The 19,400-nt window shown below is 37.7% G+C and overlaps 3 protein-coding genes across 7 annotated transcripts; 1 reads left to right on the top strand and 2 right to left on the bottom strand.

The window, feature by feature from the left end:
* Positions 1 to 425: 425 nt before the first annotated feature.
* On the bottom strand, positions 426 to 6,151 carry LOC108338308 (AP-1 complex subunit sigma-1-like). Of its 5 annotated transcripts, XM_017575104.2 has the most exons (8): positions 6,030 to 6,070; positions 5,473 to 5,566; positions 1,913 to 1,999; positions 1,475 to 1,566; positions 1,265 to 1,373; positions 1,117 to 1,152; positions 846 to 932; positions 426 to 749 (listed from the first exon to the last, which is right to left on the bottom strand). In XM_017575104.2, exons 1-8 carry the CDS (start codon positions 6,053 to 6,055, stop codon positions 678 to 680), a joined length of 603 nt encoding a protein of 200 aa, XP_017430593.1. In that variant the 5' UTR covers positions 6,056 to 6,070; the 3' UTR covers positions 426 to 677. The 5 variants fall into 5 exon arrangements, with proteins under 5 accessions (XP_017430593.1, XP_017430594.1, XP_052736180.1 ...); XM_017575105.2 differs by lacking the exon at positions 5,473 to 5,566 and having other exon boundaries at positions 6,053 to 6,140; XM_052880220.1 differs by lacking the exons at positions 426 to 749; positions 846 to 932; positions 1,117 to 1,152; ... (1 more) ...; positions 1,475 to 1,566; positions 1,913 to 1,999 and adding an exon at positions 3,309 to 5,371 and having other exon boundaries at positions 6,053 to 6,151.
* Positions 6,152 to 7,547: 1,396 nt separating this feature from the next.
* LOC108336284 (pentatricopeptide repeat-containing protein At3g22150, chloroplastic) lies at positions 7,548 to 10,126 on the top strand. The gene has a single exon (XM_017572677.2). It carries the CDS (start codon positions 7,669 to 7,671, stop codon positions 10,090 to 10,092), a length of 2,424 nt encoding a protein of 807 aa, XP_017428166.1. The 5' UTR covers positions 7,548 to 7,668; the 3' UTR covers positions 10,093 to 10,126.
* Positions 10,127 to 11,675: 1,549 nt separating this feature from the next.
* LOC108337121 (anthocyanidin 3-O-glucosyltransferase 2) lies at positions 11,676 to 13,709 on the bottom strand. The gene has a single exon (XM_017573577.2). It carries the CDS (start codon positions 13,552 to 13,554, stop codon positions 12,154 to 12,156), a length of 1,401 nt encoding a protein of 466 aa, XP_017429066.1. The 5' UTR covers positions 13,555 to 13,709; the 3' UTR covers positions 11,676 to 12,153.
* Positions 13,710 to 19,400: the final 5,691 nt, after the last annotated feature.

Raw genomic sequence — 19,400 nt, 5'->3', positions numbered from 1 at the left:
TCCACCGCCGTATGGAACACCGTGATCATCGGCTTCATCTGCAACAAGATGCCATTAGAAGAAGCCCTGCAGCTGTACTCGGAGATGATAAAATAAATAAATACGGACTCTTCCTTTTTTATTATTTTTCAGAATTTATGGTCTGTTTAATTTATCAAAAGTAAACGCAATTTCTCTCTGCACCTCCATAATTTTAATCTTTTATCTCTTCAAATTTTTGTATTTCAAATAATGCAATGTAACATAAATTGTATTTTGAAATATACAATCTAAAATATATTTATATTTCAAACTACACAATTTAAAATGTATTTATTTTTATTTTGTATTTTAAAATATATAATGCGAAATATTAAAACTTACATTCAAAATTGTAAATTCCAAAATACAAAATTTTATCAAGATAGAGATTGAAATTACGGACATACGGGAAGAAATGACCCTTTAAGTAATTAAATGTCTTTCAAAATTCAATATCCTTCTTATAATTATATGAAATTGCCACCCCTAGAATTCAGATAGAGAAGATGGTATGTTCCTGTTAACACACTTGGTTTATGTCCCTTTCTATTGCACCACAAAAAACAGAATCAAGGAGAGGAAATCAAGCATTCAACGGAACAGAAATAAAAACAGGGCTCCATGCCCCAAAATGTCAAATGGAACATGGGATTTCTTCACTTAGCGGCTTGGGCAATTATATTACTTATTGAACTGGCTTCCTTCTTGGCAGTCTCCACCAATGAATCCTGAAAACCAATTTCATATAAAATTGCATCAGACAGAACTCTCGAGGAAGAAACTGCGGACACAAATATTTCTGAACGAGAAAGAACATTGCATACCTGTGCAGCTATTAACCGTGCAATAGTTTTCTTGCTTGACTCCTGAAGCTCACCGGCAATTAGAAGTTCATCCAGTATATAATAGGCCTTCCATGATAAAACAAAACCAAGAACATATGTCAGAAGAGAAATTAGTTGACCCCAAGAAATGAGGCAGTTGATATGATCAATTATAAATGCCCATTTAAGGTGATTTCAGCTTTGAAGAATAATTCATAATGACAACAGGTTAAAGGTTAAATAAAAAGTAGCCGCAGACAGACAAACAAACCTTGTGGAAATTGAATATCAAGTCCAGTTCACAGACCTGCAAAAGTGAAGCGACCATTAATCCTTACATCCTTCCTAGAAAGAATGAAACTATTTTCATATGTGAATAAAGCAGTATTCTCCAAAAGTCAGCTTTGAACAGAACTCACACTGCCAAAATACCGATCAAGAATCTCTACAAAATGATGAATTATTTCAAGGACTTCTAATTCGTTGTCCTCTTCATCAATACACATGCAGAAATAAAGACTAGCATATCTGCAGCAAATATTTGTTAGAAAATAGCCAGACAGAAGAGTCTTTTGCAAACGAGTAAGTAGTGGTATATGACAAACGGCCATACACACTTGTTAAATTACCTTTTATAAACAATTTTATGTCCCCGCCATTCTACAAAATTACAGAGCTTGGGAGCACGTGTAAGAACCACGCCACTGATCTCACGGATAGCCTTGTAAAAAATAAATAACATGTAAAATCATGTATCAAGGATGATTTAAGTAAGACACAGTAAGCAATCATGCACAGGTCCATCACCGTGCAGGCAGTACAAAGATTACAAGTTAAAGAATAATATGTAGAAGTCAGTCATGAAATAACAAACACCAAAGGGAACGAGGGGAGCTTGGGAAAATTTGAAGAACTAAATAACTAAGTACATGTTTGCCTTTTAGTTAAGAAAACTTTTCTTTTACTCTCGAAAGTTCAATTTCTTCATTATTCGATTTGTACAGTGGAATTGGCAAAAGTACTTCACTAATTTTCATCCAAACACAGTAATTAGGGTGTCATCTTACCTTATTTCTTTCCTTCTGCGAGTAAGGAGAATACCATTTTGTGAGCCTGACCTTCCCCTGACGACTAATGAGTAGCACAAAGTGTATCTACATTTAAGAAGAGGAGGGATAAAGCAAGTTGAAATTGGAAATACATAACGAAAGAATGTGATAGTAAAAGAATAAAAATGGCGCTTGCAAGGTGTAGATCATAAAAACATGAATGAAAGACAAGTTATTAAGAGTATCTAATCGCAATAGGGAAAAAAGTCCAATTATCCCAACAATCTAATACATATACAAACAAGACGAAATGAACAACCTTCAAGATTGAGTGTCAAAACACGAAAGAGCGTTTGTCTTGAAACCATGAATCATCATCGTCAAGTCCAGATTTTATGCTAGGCAATCATGTACAGTCCTCTTAAAATGGTTAAGCAATTGGATAAATATATCTCCTTATAACATTATTATAAATTGCGAGAGCAAAACATGGTTTTACTTATGACATGTGTAAAGATAATAGTTCAGTAAAATAGGAGTCTTGAAGGAACAAGATCCTGCAATAAAAGTGTAACAAATTTTGAGCCTGTGTTAGCACATAATTCATACATAGTTAAGACAAAACCATTGGGAATCTATATTTTCCATATAATAAAGGACTAATAAAGCAACACCTTGATGTAGACCGTTAGAATCCTATAAACATAATAACCAATAATATTAAGATCAATTGATGTCATGATCAATTAGATTGATTTTATATTATGATATTACCTAAAACAGGGTAACTGAATCTTACTTAATTATGTCCTTTCACCCATAAATTGAATAGCCCTGTTGTGAACTAAACACAGTTTATCCGTATACTGATTTACTCTGGCAGAATTTTAGGCTGTCAATTATCATTTCCTAGCAAAATTGAGCAATTTATCTCTAATGTTGTGGGGAAACAAAATATCCTACTCTAATTTCATCGAAAAACTTACTTGAAGGCAAACATATACTCAAGTAAAAAGAACTACCCAACTCCACAAAAATGCAAGGATACTGGTCAATATGTAAATTGCATAAAAGTCTATTTATTCTAACCTATTTTAATATGCTCTTGAGGATATATCAAAATAAATGTGCATGCAGATATGAACAAACTTACCAATAAAAATGTCAAGGAGTAATTCCCTTTAAAAGCTTAAGCTGTTCAGTGGAGCTAAAGAAAATTTCATATAAAATCGCCTTAACAACAACTTCTTGAGCTTGAAGTGTGGACGGAGCACAAACACACATCCCCGGAGTTAATTATGAAGAATAGAAACAACAAGGATCAAACTCACAAGTCCTTATTTATAGAAGTTATGATAACATTTTAAGGACCAACTCTCCAACTCATAATTTGTCAGGTGGAAGTACTTTAACAGAAATGGTTTTGTATTCTTAACAATTAAGTTCTGACGTAGAGACCATTCCAATTCTCAATTTGGGGTCCTATAAATAAGAATTGTGAAACCAGAATGAACTAGATTTGAATAAAGCTCTAGTGAAACTCTTGAAATGTGCTATCTTTTGGGAAACAAATATTCTTGAATTTCAGTGTCTCCTTTGTTAGTAGATAAATAGTTGATAATCAGTTTTGTGGTGGCAGCATCCACTGAAAAACCCTTGTCTTTCATAATTGCAAGGTATTTTATTGACCTTGCAATCTCCTTTTTTGTCAGCAAGCCCTGGACAAAGACATTGTAAGTGCAGTTATTTGGCGGGCAGTTCTCTTCCATATTCATCAGCAGGTCTTCAGCTTTATCTAACAGTCCTTGTTTACAGAGACCCTTAATCATAATGGTATACGCATAAACGTCAATTTGCAAGCCTTTAGCAGGCAAACTAGAAAACAGTTCCCATGCATCATTCAATTTCCCAGAACTGCATATTCCGTCAAGTAAAATGATATAAATGAAAATATTAAGATCCAAATTACTCTTCTCCATTGCCTCAACCAATGACACTGCCTCAGAAAGGAGATTTCCTTTACACAGGCCATCCAACATAACAGCACAAGTTTGAATATTAGGAACTTTACCATGTTTATGCATATTAAAAAACAGATCTTTCGCAACTAATGATTGACCTGCTTGACAAAACCCACCTATAAGAGTGGTCCAAGTGACAACATCAGGTACAAATCCCATCTTACCCATTTCCTCCAACAGATACATAGCCTTGTTAATGTTTTTGTTCTTGCACCATCCATGGATAAGTGAAGTAAAAACTGCAATGTCCGGTAAACAGCCCCCGTTAACCATAAAATTAAATATTCGCATGGCCTCATTCATTTGGTTTTGCAAACAATAAACGTGAATCAGTGAATTATATGTAAAGACATCCGGTTTCTCACCCATTATAATCATAAACCCAATCACACTTTTAGCCTGCGTTACTTTTCCTTCTTTGCAGAAAGAATCCACTAAAATATTGAGTGTTTGGACATCCGGCTTCATTCCCATTTTCATCATGTCATCCAGAAGAGAACCAACTTCTTTCCATCTTCCAAAATTACAAAGACCTTGAATCAAACAAGTATAGGTGACAAGATTAGGCAAGACATCTTTTGCACCCATTTCAGAGAACAAATTTAATGCCTCATATACCAATCCATCCTTGCACAAACCATCCATAACACTGCTGTAAACTACCACATTAGGTTTCCAATTCCTTTCCTCCATCTTCCTTAACCATCGAATTGCCACCAAAGTGTCTCCCGTCTTACACAACCCATTAACCAACACCCCATAAGTGTATACATCTAATGGATACCCCAATTTCTCCATATGATCAGCCAACACCACTGCCTGAGCCACATTGCCTTGCACACAAAGCCCATTAATGAGATTGGTAAGAGTCATCACAGTGGGCTCCAAACCAAGTTTGAACATGGTCCCCAAGACGGAGAACCCAAAAGATATCAACTTTAAGCGACAAAGACAGTTGATCACAATATTAAGAGTAATGGTATCAGGTTCTATGCCTAGAGCAGAATACATGTGCTTAACCAAAGATATGGCAGTGGTGTAATGCCTCAACCTCACAATAACACCCAACAATAAAGTAAAGTCCTTCACAGAAGGCACAGGCTTCATTCTAGCCATTCTTTGAAACAAGTCCAAAGCTTCATCAAAGTTCTTCACTTGACCTGCCCTGCATTGGTGTCTCATGAAAATCAAGAACTGCGTCCCGTTGCTGTGCGTCTCAGCGTCGTCTGTGTGTGTGCTAGTGACTATGGAAGTACCCATCGTGTGAAGAAGACAAGGGAAACTAGAGAGATAGAGAAATCTTGAAGCATTCAAAGTTACTCTTTTGCTTCCGTGCAGCATCAGTGTCAAAAACAACTTGCTCCCTAATGGTTGCGAACAATGTTATCAAGATCGCGAGTCAACTCGTTAACTCGGAGAAGTTTACCTTCCCATACCCTCAAACCTAGTTGACATCCTGGGGGCACGCCGGCGTTTCGCCGGAGGCAAACCCAAAACGAGCATGAGACGCGGACGAGAAACACAGTAAAGAATATCGAGATGATGATTAAATCTCACCGGAGATAGCAGCGGCTGCCAAGGGTTCCTACGTCGCACAAAGTTTTGTGAGCCTGACCTTCCCCTGACGACTAATGAGTAGCACACAGTGTATCTACATTTAAGGAAAGGAAGGATAAAGCACGTTGAAATTGGAAATACACAAAGAAAGAATGTGATAGTAAAAGAATAAAAATGGCGCTTGCAAGGTGTAGATCATAAAAACATGAATGAAAAGACTAGTTATTAAGAGTATCCTAATCGCAATAGGGAAAAAAGTCCAATTATCCCAACAATCTAATACATATACAAAAAAGACGAAAAGAACAACCTTCAAGATTGAGTGTCAAAACACGAAAGAGCGTTTGTCTTGAAACCATGAATCAACATCGTCAAGTCCAGATTTTATGGATTTTGCGGCAAGAAAAGTGATTTGTGGGGGTGATTTAGTTGGTTTATTGACATGGGTAGTTATAATTGTGCTATGATGCAAAATCTAAGAATTGAATCTAGAAAGTAGGAACAAGAGAAAGATGTCTGAACAAGAATGAGAAAGCTGGATCGAAAATATAGCGTACTTAGAATCTGGAAGAAACTTTACCATTTCCCTCGATTCGCTCGCGCCTTCCGCTGCTAGGATCACGCTTCCTTCTCCTTCTCTTTCTCCCAAACCTTCGATTTTTACCTTAATGTCATTTCCAAAATAAATCAAAATTTTATACTTTCTGTTTATTGTTCCTCTTTCTTTTCGAGCTCCATTTTTCTGTTTCCACCCCCTACCATTACTACACGCTACATCATGGGCTCGGCCCATTAAATGAATGCGTTTAATTTAATTTTATATGATTATTTGTCAAAAATTATTAAGACTCGTTCTGGTCTCACACTAATCAATTAATTATTCTTAACACAAATTCTAAGTTTTTAAAATATATGAATATATTGTATTCAGTCCCGTAGTGTATATAATACTCGTTAATTTCTGCATCAGTATTGTACAGCTAATCTGCCATATATTTGTATAATTTAAGCTTTTTAAAATTTTGTCATTGTAATATGATTGATGATGAAGAGACACGGACAACTATTTTGAATATTTATTTAGTTATATACTAAAAATTAAATTCAAGAATTTATAAAAAATAAAATAAATCCTAAAAGTTACACTTAAAATAAATTACTATATTTGGTAACAAAATATTGCATCAGAATCACAATGTTGTAAATTACGAACTATTACAAGAAGAGATGAATGTGAGACGGTATGAAAATACAAGTATTGATTGTCATACCAATTGCAATCCCCTCAGGTGTCGTTTGCGACAAGAATAATGCCATGACTATAACTGCTCCTCTTTTGAATTTTGCCTGAACACAAACACGCGTTAATCAAGTTATTACACGAAGATCTGATGTCAAAGCTGTTTTGTCCGTAAAATCAGGTTCATCGAAGAAATACAATACCAATAAAATTTAATATATAAAAAATTATTTATATAAAATATTAAAACAATGAAAAAATGAGTTTTACTTTTATATCGTATTCTATTTTTATATTTTTATAAATCAAATACGAGACTTATACTCACGTAATATTCTCGACAAAAGTCTATGAACAAAATAAAACACGACAAAAGTCTATTTTTCTTCCATTTTTAAAACTTATTATTTTACGTTTTTATTTCAATTCAATTTTAATTTTAATATTTTAATACATCAGTTATGTATTTTTAATGGGTTTTCACTCTATTTATTTATTTGAATAAATAGTGGTTCAACATTAACATATTCCGTTTTTAGCATCATAAAAAATATAATTTTAATATAAAAATTTAATACAGTGATACTGCATTATCTATTATCCCTGGTAAAAACAATCTATCATTTTAATATCATATCATATTACCTGCATATGTTCCAAGATTTGAGGGTTTTTTTTTTCAAATCTTATTATTTATTTGTTTTATTAAAATGTCTCTTTTTCTTAATATTTTTTATAAGAATTTGAAATTTTATTTGGAAAGATAAAGGCTTTTAAATTGAAAAAAATAAAAAACATAGAGGTGGTTTAATCAGTTGTGGATTGGCAATGGCCTAAAGCTGCTAACTTTATCCTATTTTGTTTTGTAATGTTGTGGATAGATGAAAGATATTTTGGTGGTAGGAAGAGGGGAATGGTTGAAGAGGTAATAATGTGAGTGTGAAAACAAGAAGGAAATGAGGGTGATGGCTTCTCCCGTCGTTCCTGTTCCCGTTCCGGTTCCCGTTACCGATCCCGCGGTGGCCCGAAACCCAAGCGGCGGCGTCACCATCCGCACTCGCCTAAGCCAACTGTGCCAACAAGGGCAGCCTCAGCTGGCTCGCCATCTTCTTGACAGCCTTCCACGCGCCTCCACCGCCGTGTGGAACACCGTGATCATCGGCTTCATCTGCAACAAGATGCCATTGGAAGCCTTGCAGCTGTACGCGGAGATGAAGTCGAGGCGGAACACGGCTTCCGATGGGTACACCTTCTCTTCCACCCTGAAGGCCTGCGCCCTTACCCAAAACCTCATGGCCGGTAAGGCCCTTCATTCCCATTTCCTTCGCTCCCAATCCAACTCCCGAGTCGTCTACAACTCCCTCTTGAACATGTACTCCGCATGCTTGCCCCCTTTCTCTACCCAACCCCAACACGACTACGTCCTCAAACTGTTTGCTGTAATGCGCAAACGAAACATTGTCGCTTGGAACACCTTGATTTCCTGGTTCGTCAAGACCCACAGACACTTCGATGCTCTTCGCGCCTTCGCCACCCTCGTCAAAGCCTCTCTCACGCCAACCCCCGTTACATTCGTCAATGTCTTCCCCGCTGTCACTAATCCTACAACCGCCCTTATGATTTATGGCCTGCTTCTTAAACACGGTGCTGACTTTGTCAATCACGTCTTTGCTGTTAGCTCCGCAATTGTTATGTTTGCTGACCTTGGTTGCTTAGACTACGCCAGGATGGTTTTCGACTGCTGTTCTAACAAAAATACCGAGGTCTGGAACTCCATGATTGGCGGTTATGTTCAAAATAATTGTCCCCTTCAAGGGATCGACGTGTTCGTTCAAGCTTTGGAGTCAGAGGAGGCTGTGTGCGATGACGTCACTTTCCTGTCTGTTATATCTGCTGTTTCCCAGCTGCAGCAAATAAAATTGGCTCGGCAGATACATGCATTTGTTCTAAAAAGTTTGGCAGTTACTCCCACTATTGTTGTCAATGCAATCATTGTGATGTACTCCAGATGCAGTTCCGTGGATACTTCCTTTAAGGTTTTTGAAAAGATGTCTGAAAGGGATGCTGTTTCGTGGAATACGATAATTTCTTCCTTTGTCCAGAATGGTTTGGATGAGGAAGCACTGATGCTTGTGTGTGAGATGCAGAAGCAGAGGTTTATCATCGATTCTGTCACTGTGACGGCATTACTCTCTGCGGCTTCTAACATGAGGGACTCGTACATTGGAAGGCAAACACATGCGTATCTAATTCGCCATGGGATACAGTTTGAGGGTATGGAGAGTTATCTGATTGACATGTATGCTAAATCTGGCTTGATAACGACTTCCGAGTTATTGTTTGAGCAGAACGGCCCAAGTGATAGAGATCTGGCCTCATGGAACGCTATGATTGCTGGTTATGCTCAGAATGGACTCGGTGACAAAGCTATTCTCATTCTTAGGGAGGCATTGGTGCGCAAGGTAATGCCTAATGCAGTGACATTAGCGTCGATTCTCCCATCTTGTAGTTCCATGGGAAGCACGACCCTTGCTAGGCAACTTCATGGATTCTCCATACGTCAGTTGTTGGACCAAAATGTTTATGTGGGAACTGCTTTAGTGGACGCTTATTCAAAATCGGGTGCAATCAGTTATGCGGAAAATGTTTTTATCAGAACACCGGAGAAGAATTCTGTCACGTACACCACAATGATAATGAGCTATGGTCAGCATGGAATGGGTAAGAGAGCCCTTGCCTTGTATGATTCCATGCTGAGATGCGGGATTAAGCCCGATGCAATTACTTTTATTGCCATCCTTTCTGCCTGCAGTTATAGTGGTTTGGTTGAAGAAGGTCTTCACATATTTGAGTCGATGGATAAAGTACATAAAATCAAGCCCTCAACAGAACATTATTGTTGTGTTGCAGACATGTTAGGGAGGGTTGGGAGGGTGGTCGAAGCTTATGAGTTTGTTGAGAGACTGGGTGAGGACGGTGATGCAGTAGAAATCTGGGGATCTATTCTTGGAGCCTGCAAAAATCATGGGTACTTTGAACTGGGAAAAGTTGTTGCAGAAAAGTTGCTTAATATGGAATTGGAAAAAAGGATTGCTGGATATCATGTTCTGCTCTCAAATATCTATGCAGAGGAGGGAGAATGGGAAAATGTTGATAGAGTGAGAAATCATATGAAGGAAAAAGGTTTGCAAAAGGAAATGGCATGCAGCTGGGTTGAAATTGCTGGGTCTGTGAACTACTTTGTAGCTAGAGATGAGAAGCACCCTCTAAGCGGTGAGATATATTATATCTTGGACATATTGACTAGGGACATGATGGATGTTGGTTATAAGCCAGGCTACAATTCAAACTTAAACAGGATTTTGGAATCAAGTGACTGAAATGAAATAAATTATGCCAAACTTTATCAAATTAGATGTGGGTTAGGTTTGATTATCTCCAACGATAGCCGCATAAGTTCATCCAGTGCGCACATGACTAGAGCTGTCATTGGTCATTCATTTGAAACAATATTTCATTCATGAAAAACATATTCAATTCTTCATGCACAGCACGGTTGTGCAGCTGAATAGTGACAATTTTGATTCTACTTTTTGCTCATGAATCAACAAATGCTGTGGTTATTACTTCAATACAGGTATAGTTCTTCAACTCGACACTTTTTTATATGATGTAGCATTTAAGTGCAGCATTTGGCGGTGGTCACTGATCAGGGCACAGTTTGAATGAACTGAAACCGAATAATTAAGAACCGAATGAAGTGTTTTGTATGATAGTGGAGATGCTATCTCATGAACAACTATACGAGGCTTATGATACATTTATTTGAGAGATTGGGATAGTGGTAATAATTAGAGGCAAAAGGTCAGGAATATCTGTGTTGAGGCAAACTGCAACTGTTGTTATTATGGAGGAGCAGCAGCAACAGCAAGACCCTTCCCTCTCCTTGAGCGAAGTTAACCACGATGGTATTGATAGAGATAAGGGTGTTACAGAGCAAGACCCATCTTCTTCAGAACCCCTTATTTGCGACGAGGAGAAAATGGCATTGCAAGAGGCTGCAATGATCGATGGTGTTGCTAAAGAAAGTAGTATAGCAGAGGGTTTAGAAGAGGATAGTGGACGCGAGAGGTCACATATGTAATGTAAATAACTTTCAGCCTCTGGGAATTAATTATGCTAATGTTTTTTCAAGGAAAAAAAAAGTTGTTGGGGTTAAAAAGATGCATCATTTCTAACTTAAGCATATTCGATTGCAACAAATGCCAACGATTTAAACGAACCCAATTTCAAAATAATAACATTTTAATTATATATATTTTATTTTTGATTTAAAATGTTAATACATATTATTATCTATATTATTATATAAAGATGGCGATTCTTCTTTTTTTATATCTAATTATTTATATTTTATTTTATAATTATAATTTTATTATTCTTTATTATTACAAAAGTGAAAATGCTTGCTAAATATTAAAATAGTTTGTAAAATAAGTTTATGTTTTGTGTTTTTAAGATGAATTTGAGGAGTAAATTTAAGTGAACTTTTGGAAAAGAAAAGCGGTGAAAAGTTAGATTATTTTAATTAAAAAATAAATGTGAAAAATGAAGAAAAATTATTGAAACATTTATAAAATTTATTGATTGAAAAGGTGTTTTAATTAATAAAATTAAATACTTATTACTTTACCTTTAATCATAAAATAATTTAAAATAAAATATTGTTAATATAAATTGTATTAAAATAAAACGTGAATTATTATTTTGAATAAAAAATTTAAAATTGATGGAATTATATTAAAATAAAATGAAATTGATAAAAATTAAATGAAAATAAATTGTGAGTGATTAATTTAAATAAAAATAAGTAATACTTTATATATTTAAAATTATTTATTATTATTATTATTATTGTTATTATTATTATTATTAATTTAGGCTTAACCAGTCCTGTTCCAACTAAACAAAAATCAATCAAGTATATTCAAAAGGCACATATAATAATCAGGATCTTAGTTGAAGTTGTGCAGCATCTTTGCAATCTCCCGAAGTTCATTGTCGATACAAACCCAACACAGAATCTGTCAACAAGGAGAATTGATTCCCTGCACACAAGAGAACCAACCTATAAAGTGCTCGGAATCGATTCTCAAGAAACAGAATCAGTTCTTTGATACCAAATCGATTCTTTGATAGTCAATGCATTCCAGACTTATTCACCAGAATCGGTTCTCCATATTGCCCATTCTAAACCCCCCACCCAAACTAAATAATTCCTCGCACATCCAAAACAATCAAATCAATGACAATATCCATTGAAGCTTCATTCTACATGTTAAGAGTGTGATTTTTGCCTTAGTCATAAATATGGAACAACATCATTCGAAGAAATATATTGTGCATGGAATAATACATAGGATTGATTAGAATAAGGAAAGCTAAACCTGATTCATTACGTAATCAATCAAACGTCCAAACGAAGAGTAGGAACATCCACCTTCCAACAATGTCTTCCTGCTATTTTCACTCGCTTCCACCACTCTCTTCCTTTTCTCATCATCAATCTCCACCAAATTCCTTATTCCGTTTTCTATCTGCTCCGCACTCAAAACGCTGGGAGTTTCATTCTTCGACTCAGCCCTGTAATCCAACGAAATCTCCAAAGCAATCTCCAGCTCACGCACCAGTAAAAATGCGTTCGTCTGTTGTTCGGCGTAGAGCGGCCAGGTCGCAATGGGCACACCAAAATGTATGCTCTCAAGGGTAGAATTCCAGCCGCAGTGAGAAACAAACCCTCCGGTGGCTCGGTGGGCCAGTATTTGGGCCTGAGGGGCCCATCCAATCACCTTTCCAATCCCTGCCGTCCGATCTAAGAACCCCGCGGGTAAAATCGAAGGCAATTCGGAGGGAGCGTAATCAGAGGGCGGGATGAAACGAGAGCCCTTGGGTGGAGGTTTCCGCAGGGACCAGAGGAAACGGGCCCCACTGTTTTCAAGAGCCCGTGCAATCTCCCTCACCTGATCCTCACCAAAAGAACCCATGCTCCCGAAGCACATGAACACAACGGAGGAAGGGGGTTGGTTGTCAAGCCAATCGAAGATGTCAGCGTTGTCGGCGGGAGCGTCGGGATGGAGCTTGGGCTTTGGGTTTAGAATGGGTCCCACTGCAAAAATGAGCTGAGGCCCGTCAAGGAAGGAGTGGGCCGCATGGGATTCTAGCTCCTCGAATGAATTTACTACGAAGCCGTCAGCTTTCTTGAGGCCCCTCCCGAAGGCCACGAAAAATTCCTCCCACTCCTTCCACAGCACTACGGAAGGGAAATTCCGTATTGGGACTGGCTTCGCGAAACTCGGGATGACCCACTCGGCGTCGGGCTCGGTGAACTCGGCGTTCTCCTCTTCCTTGAGGGTGTGAAGATGAAGTATCAAACCAAGGAAGGCAAGACCAGAGGTGAAGAAGACGAGTGAAGGGACGTGGAACTCTTTGGCGACATCGATCATGCTGGTGCAGAACATGTCGACGACGAAGGCCGCGAGTGGGGGTGTGGGGCTGAGGTTAGAGACGGCTTCTTTGACGTTTGGCTTTTGAAGTTCGATTAGTGTGATCGGAATTGCTTGGGCGTCGGATGGAGTTTCCGGGAGGTTGACGAGCTGAAGACGGTGGGAGTTAAGGGAATGAGTGTAAGCAGCGGTTGTGGTGTCAGATGGTAGTTTGATTACTAAGAGGGTGATCCAGATATGGTGGTGGCGCTCCAACAGAAGGTTGGCGAACTGAATGGTGGAGACGAGATGACCCACTCCCGGACCAGGGATGAAGACGAGTCGTGCAGCTTTCTCCATGTTGCTGACTCGCTCACTCACTCACTCGGAAGCTGTGGTGTGTGTGGAATTATTGAGATGGAAGTCATTGGAAGGATAAGGGGAAGGAAGATCTTATAGGAAGAAACTTAAGGACAGCATTGTTTTGTGATGGATTATTGGAGTGCACGGAACGACTGGTCTGCTGGTCCCAAAATTCTATTACCAGTTCTTGCCATTGGCAATGGAATCTTTTTCTTTTCTTTTTATACTCTCGAATATTAATAAAATCGAAATAAAATATGACATTAAATAATAAGGGTTAAATATGTTTTTAGTCCCTGAAGTATCAGGCGATTTTGTTTTTAGTCCCTGCTCAGAACTTTGATGGTTTTTAGTCCTTATAGTTTTGAAACTCTGAGTATTAGTCCTTAAAAATGGACGGTGTTAAGTTTTTGTGGATCTGGCAAACGGCGATGCCACGTGAGCAGTGATCTCTGCCTTCACTCTCTGCCACGTGGAATGTTTAACTGTTGAACTGAGATTAAGTCAGTTAATTACGTTGTTGTTTTATAAATGATATTTGAAGAAGTTTGGTTGTTCTTCGTGGCTGCAGCTGACGAGAAAGAAGTTGGGTTCATCTGAAGGTTGGAGTTGGTATTCTTGAGGTAAGTTCGTATGTTTTGGTTTTGGTCTTCTTCTGTTCTTCGTGTGAATATGACGATTTGGGATTTAGGGTTTCTGTGGGCACCAAAGCTGATGAAGGGATTGTTTTGTTGTAGTGAAATGAAAGGTGACAGTGGAGGAAATGGTTGGACGCGAAGGTCAATTGGTTCGTCTAAGTCGCAAAGCTGTGGATCATCTTCACGGCTACCTTCTAAATTGTGTGGTTGTGGTGAAGCATTGTTGGTTTTGAAGGCAACTACTGTGAAGAACAAAGGAAGATTGTTTTATAGATGTAGAAATTGGGCAGTAAGTGATTAAATATTTCATTTCATTTGCTGAATTTTGAATTAATCCTGTGTTGTTTTGATTGCAGAGTAATTCAAGTTGTAATTTCTTTGAATGGCATGATGAAGGAGTTTCTGAAACTGAAGGAAGCTTTGAAAGAAAACGTGAAGAACTTCAAATGTGTTTGGAAAATGAAAAACTCGTATTGGATCTAAGGAAGAAGAACGACAAGTTGAAAAGGAAGTTAGAAGAAGAGAAGAAAGTTGGAAAAATGATGTTGTTGTTGTTTATCTTGTCATGGGCGTTAACAATTTTCTTTTGTATTATGTTTTTGTTAAAGATGAATTGTAACTAAGAATTATGGTGTTGAATAAAATGAGGATTGTCTGGAAATTGTTTATGTTGTTGTTTGTTTTCCCTTTAACATTGAACTGTTACTGTTACTGGTGTATTCATTTATGTTGATAAAGAAAACAGTTCACAGCATAAGAAAGCACAGGCAGAGTATCTGTAAATGTGGACTTGGAATAAATAAAGTTAACTTGCCATTATGCAAAGATGGAATACAACTCAAAGTTTAGTGGTCCCTGTTAACTCTTTGGCAAGTGTACCAAACAGTTCACGAAGCGTCCCATGCGCGTTCTCTTCTGGACGGGTTCTCTTCTGGACGGGCGTCCACTTCTCCTGGGCGAGCGTCCACTTTTCTCCCTCTGGACGAGCGTCTTCAAAACTCTCTCTGGACGAGCGTCCTCTTATTAGCTCGCTGGACGAGCGTCCTCTCGTATGTCCACAGGACGAGCGTCCTCTCTGCTGGCTGGATCCACTTCTGAGCGTCCTCTTGTGAAGGACGACCGTCCTCTTCCAGGACGAGCGTTCTCTTCTGCCTGGTTGTGACGAGCGTCCATTCCTGCCTGGACGAGCGTCCGCTCGTGCGTCCACTCTTGGACGAGCGTCCGCTCGTGCGTCCACTCTTGGACGAGCGTCCGCTCGTGCGTCCACTCTTGGACGAGCGTCCGCTCGTGCGTCCACTCTTGGACGAGCGTCCACTTATCCTGGCGGGCGTTCTGTGCGAGTGGGCGAGCGTCCGCTGAGAGTCTTCTCTGGACGAGCGTCCTCTGCGCGTCTTCGCTGGATGAGCGTCCTCTCGTGCTGGACGAGCGTCCTCGGTGAATTAATGATGAAAACTTAAATATAAAGCTTAAGCTAGACATATTCACAAACTTAGATAAAAAGAAAGGATTAAACATGTTTCAAGCTTCACAAATTTACCGTTATCATAGTTATGATAGGTTTGTCTCTAGCTAGTAAAATTGTACTATTAAATGACTCAGACAAATTATTTAACAAGACATCGCATCTAGGATAACTACTAAATGCATGTTTACACCAACGATTAGTTGGAATAGATAGCAACCAATTGTAAGCATCAGTGTTAACATTGGACAACTCACCCATTTTCTTTTCCCAATCCTGCTTGAATGTGGCCTTTGCAGCCCCCATCATAAGATCTCTAATAAGCACTCCTCCACCAAACTTCTTCTTGTAATTGTTATACAAGTGCCTTAAGCACAATCTATGTTCCACTCCTTCCAAGATCTCATCAAAAACTGTCATTAGTCCCTGGAAATCATAAAACTTTGTCATTAGTCCCTGCAATTCAGAAAAGGTCTTGCTCAAGAGTAAGTATTCCAATTGCTACTGTATAAAAATAGGGAAATATTAAAATGAAGATACCTTTTGTTGATCAGAGATGAAAACCCAACGTTGACAATCAATTCCTCCAATATCTTCCAGTAGTAGTGTCAAAAACCATCTCCAACTCTCTTTGCATTCATTTTCAACCACAGCAAAAGCTAGTGGGAAGTATTGGTCATTCGGGTCTCTGCCCACTGCCACCAAAAGCTGACCCCCATATGTTGTCTTCAAATGACAACCATCTACCCCTATGAAGGGCCTACAACTTCCTAAAAAGCCTTGCTTACAGCCCTCTAAACACATATACAATGAGCCAAATCTTGGAGGCAAACTTGGTTGGGGTTGATTGACTTTAATTTTAAATGTTCCAGCCTTCACTCTTACCAATTCACCCACATAATCATATACACGACCATATTGTCGCTCTCCATCACCAACCAAAGAATCCAAGGCAATTTGCTTTGCCTTTCCAGCTTTCCAAGCAGTGATTCCAACACTGAATGACTTCTTAATGTCATCAATTATTTGGTTGACAGTCATGTTAGCCACATTTACAAACCTATCTACTAATACTTGTGCAATCCAGTTCACACTTGCACTTTTGTTTCCAAAGGTCCTTCCACAATTGTGTCGTCCAACCAAGGTTTTCACCCTAAATGTTTCCTTCCCTCCTACCTTGCTAGCCATAATCAGAAAACCACATTTGTTTTTACAAACTGCCCTTACTCTGTTCAGGTCATTCTTCACAAACTTAACCTCTTTTCCATTTAATACACTATGGTCCAATAGTGCATTTTTGAATTCCTTTAAAGAACAGAACTCCATCCCCAATTGAAATCTGAAGTTCTTGTTCATATCATCTTTTCTAAACTTTTTAAATTTCCCCTTTGATAACCTCACATCCTCATCACTATCTACATTTGAATCCAATTCATCACTGTTGTATTCTTCATTGATCTCATGATCTCCAACTTCTTCATTCAGTAAAAATGAACCTTCCCCAACATTGTCTCTTTTACGCACACATTTCTTCTTCTTTTTCATTCCATTCCACCTATCCAAAACTGGATTAATGTTTCTCCGAAATTGGTCCACCCTATCATTCTGAACATCAAACCCATCATCTTCATTAGCCATTCTGTCTTCTTCACTGTCATCCATACATTCTTCAGCTGAAGCTTCTACTTCCCCCTCAACAACATTCCCCCCTTCCTCTTCTTCCCCAAGATAATCATATTCATCACCAACAACAAACTCTTGTTCTTCCTCACTCATTTGAACCTCTTGCTGTTGATGACCACCACCAAACTCTGCTTCTTCCTCACCCATTTGAACCTCTTGCTGTTCCTGACCACTATCACACTCTTCCTCCTCACCCTTTTCAACCTCTTGCTGTTCATGACCACCATCACAGTCTTCCTCACCCTTATCAACCTCCTGCTGTTCATGACCACCATCACAGTCTTCCTCACCCTCTTATAGACCCATTCCACCCTCTTGTACAATCTCATCCACTTTCGAAACCACTTCCTCCGTGTCTATGTTTCCTTTTTCAACATCACCCTCTTCCACTTCCTCAGCCACTTCACCACAACTAACAAAGTGAACTTCCACTGCCTCACTAGGAACATGTTCAACATAAATTTCTACCTCTTCGTTATTCTCCTCTGCATAATTAGCCAAGTACAGTGCTTCTCTGTCATCACTCAATAATCTGACATTATTCATCAGCCTTTGTTTGGACCCCTTCCACCAAAGTTTGAAGTCTGCATCATACTTAAATTCTCTAACTATTCCAACCGCTTCAAAATATGACCAACGATCCGGATAAACTCCTTTGATCACGTGTATCTCTCCTCCAACATACTGTAACCCCTTATTACTAACAAACTTCCCCATGTGATGCAAACAAATGTCGAAAACCATTTCTAGACCTACATTCACACATCAACGCTTTACGCACAAATTGGAACAACCATAACCGAAACACAAAAACAATAGCTTAACTTACCTTTAAGCTTGTCTTTACGCTTGTCTTTGACGACCACCGGAACGACCACCGCAACCACAACCGCAAGGACAACCAAGATACAATGCTTCTTGTCAAAGGTTTCCACTACAATGCTTCCAGTAAAACTACGTTTTCCCCCCAATTGAAATATTTACTTTTGACAAATTCTGAACCCTATATCTAATTTCAATCAACAACGTAATTAACTGACTTAATCTCAGTTCAACAGTTAAACATTCCACGTGGCAGAGAGTGAAGGCAGAGATCACTGCTCACGTGGCATCGTCGTTTGCCAGATCCACAAAAACTTAACACCGTCCATTTTTAAGGACTAATACTCAGAGTTTCAAAACTATAAGGACTAAAAACCATCAAAGTTCTGAGCAGGGACCAAAAACAAAATCGCCTGATAGTTCAGGGACTAAAAACATATTTAACCCAAATAATAATTATACATAATAACGTTTACTATTTTTAGAAATGTTAAGAAGTAAAATATTCCATTAATTTGAGTGAACATTAAAAGCGAAGGAAGATTTATAGACTGAAAGTTCCTTTCAAACAAAACAAAGTAAAGGAAAAGAGAAAATAATTTTTTCAAGGTATCTAATAAATTAAAAGTCTACATATTAGAAAATAAAAGTAATTAAATATATATATGGTAATTAAATTTGATAAATCTAAAATTTATATTTTTTACAACACAAAAAAAGTATAAAACATTAAAAGATATGTATAACTAAAACAACAAAAGAAATGTACATTTAAAATTGTAAATTCGATGAATATGAAAAATAATTAAAAAAAAGGAATTAAAATTTTGTATCAGAATTTTTTAAAATAAAATAAAGGACAAAAGTTAATAGTCAAAATAAATCTTTTAAATTACAGAATATGCTCATTATCTTCAACGGAAAGAAATACAATAAATACATGAGATGATAAAATAAATAAATACGGACTCTTCCTTTCTTTTTAATTTTTCGGAATTTCTGGTCTGTTTAATTTATCAAAAGTTATGGTGCGGCGCAATTTCTCTCTGCACCTCCATAATCTTAATTTTTATTTCTTCAAATTTTGTATTTCTAATACTGTAATATAAATTTTATTTTAAAATATACAATCTAAAATATATTTATATTCTTTATTTTGTATTTTAAAATATATGATGCGAAATATTAAAAACTATATTCAAGATTGTAAATTCCAAAATACAAAAATTTATCAAGAT

The sequence above is a fragment of the Vigna angularis genome, chromosome 7 (genome assembly GCF_016808095.1).
Source record: "Vigna angularis cultivar LongXiaoDou No.4 chromosome 7, ASM1680809v1, whole genome shotgun sequence".
In the NCBI taxonomy this organism is placed as follows: Eukaryota; Viridiplantae; Streptophyta; class Magnoliopsida; order Fabales; family Fabaceae; genus Vigna; species Vigna angularis.
This window is presented reverse-complemented; position numbering and strand designations above follow the sequence as displayed.

What these genes read in the sequence shown, in the direction of transcription:
- LOC108338308 (XM_052880220.1), bottom strand. Translation starts at nt 5,256, where the DNA reads ATGCTGCACGGAAGCAAAAGAGTAACTTTGAATGCTTCAAGATTTCTC.
- LOC108336284 (XM_017572677.2), top strand. Translation starts at nt 7,669, where the DNA reads ATGAGGGTGATGGCTTCTCCCGTCGTTCCTGTTCCCGTTCCGGTTCCC.
- LOC108337121 (XM_017573577.2), bottom strand. Translation starts at nt 13,554, where the DNA reads ATGGAGAAAGCTGCACGACTCGTCTTCATCCCTGGTCCGGGAGTGGGT.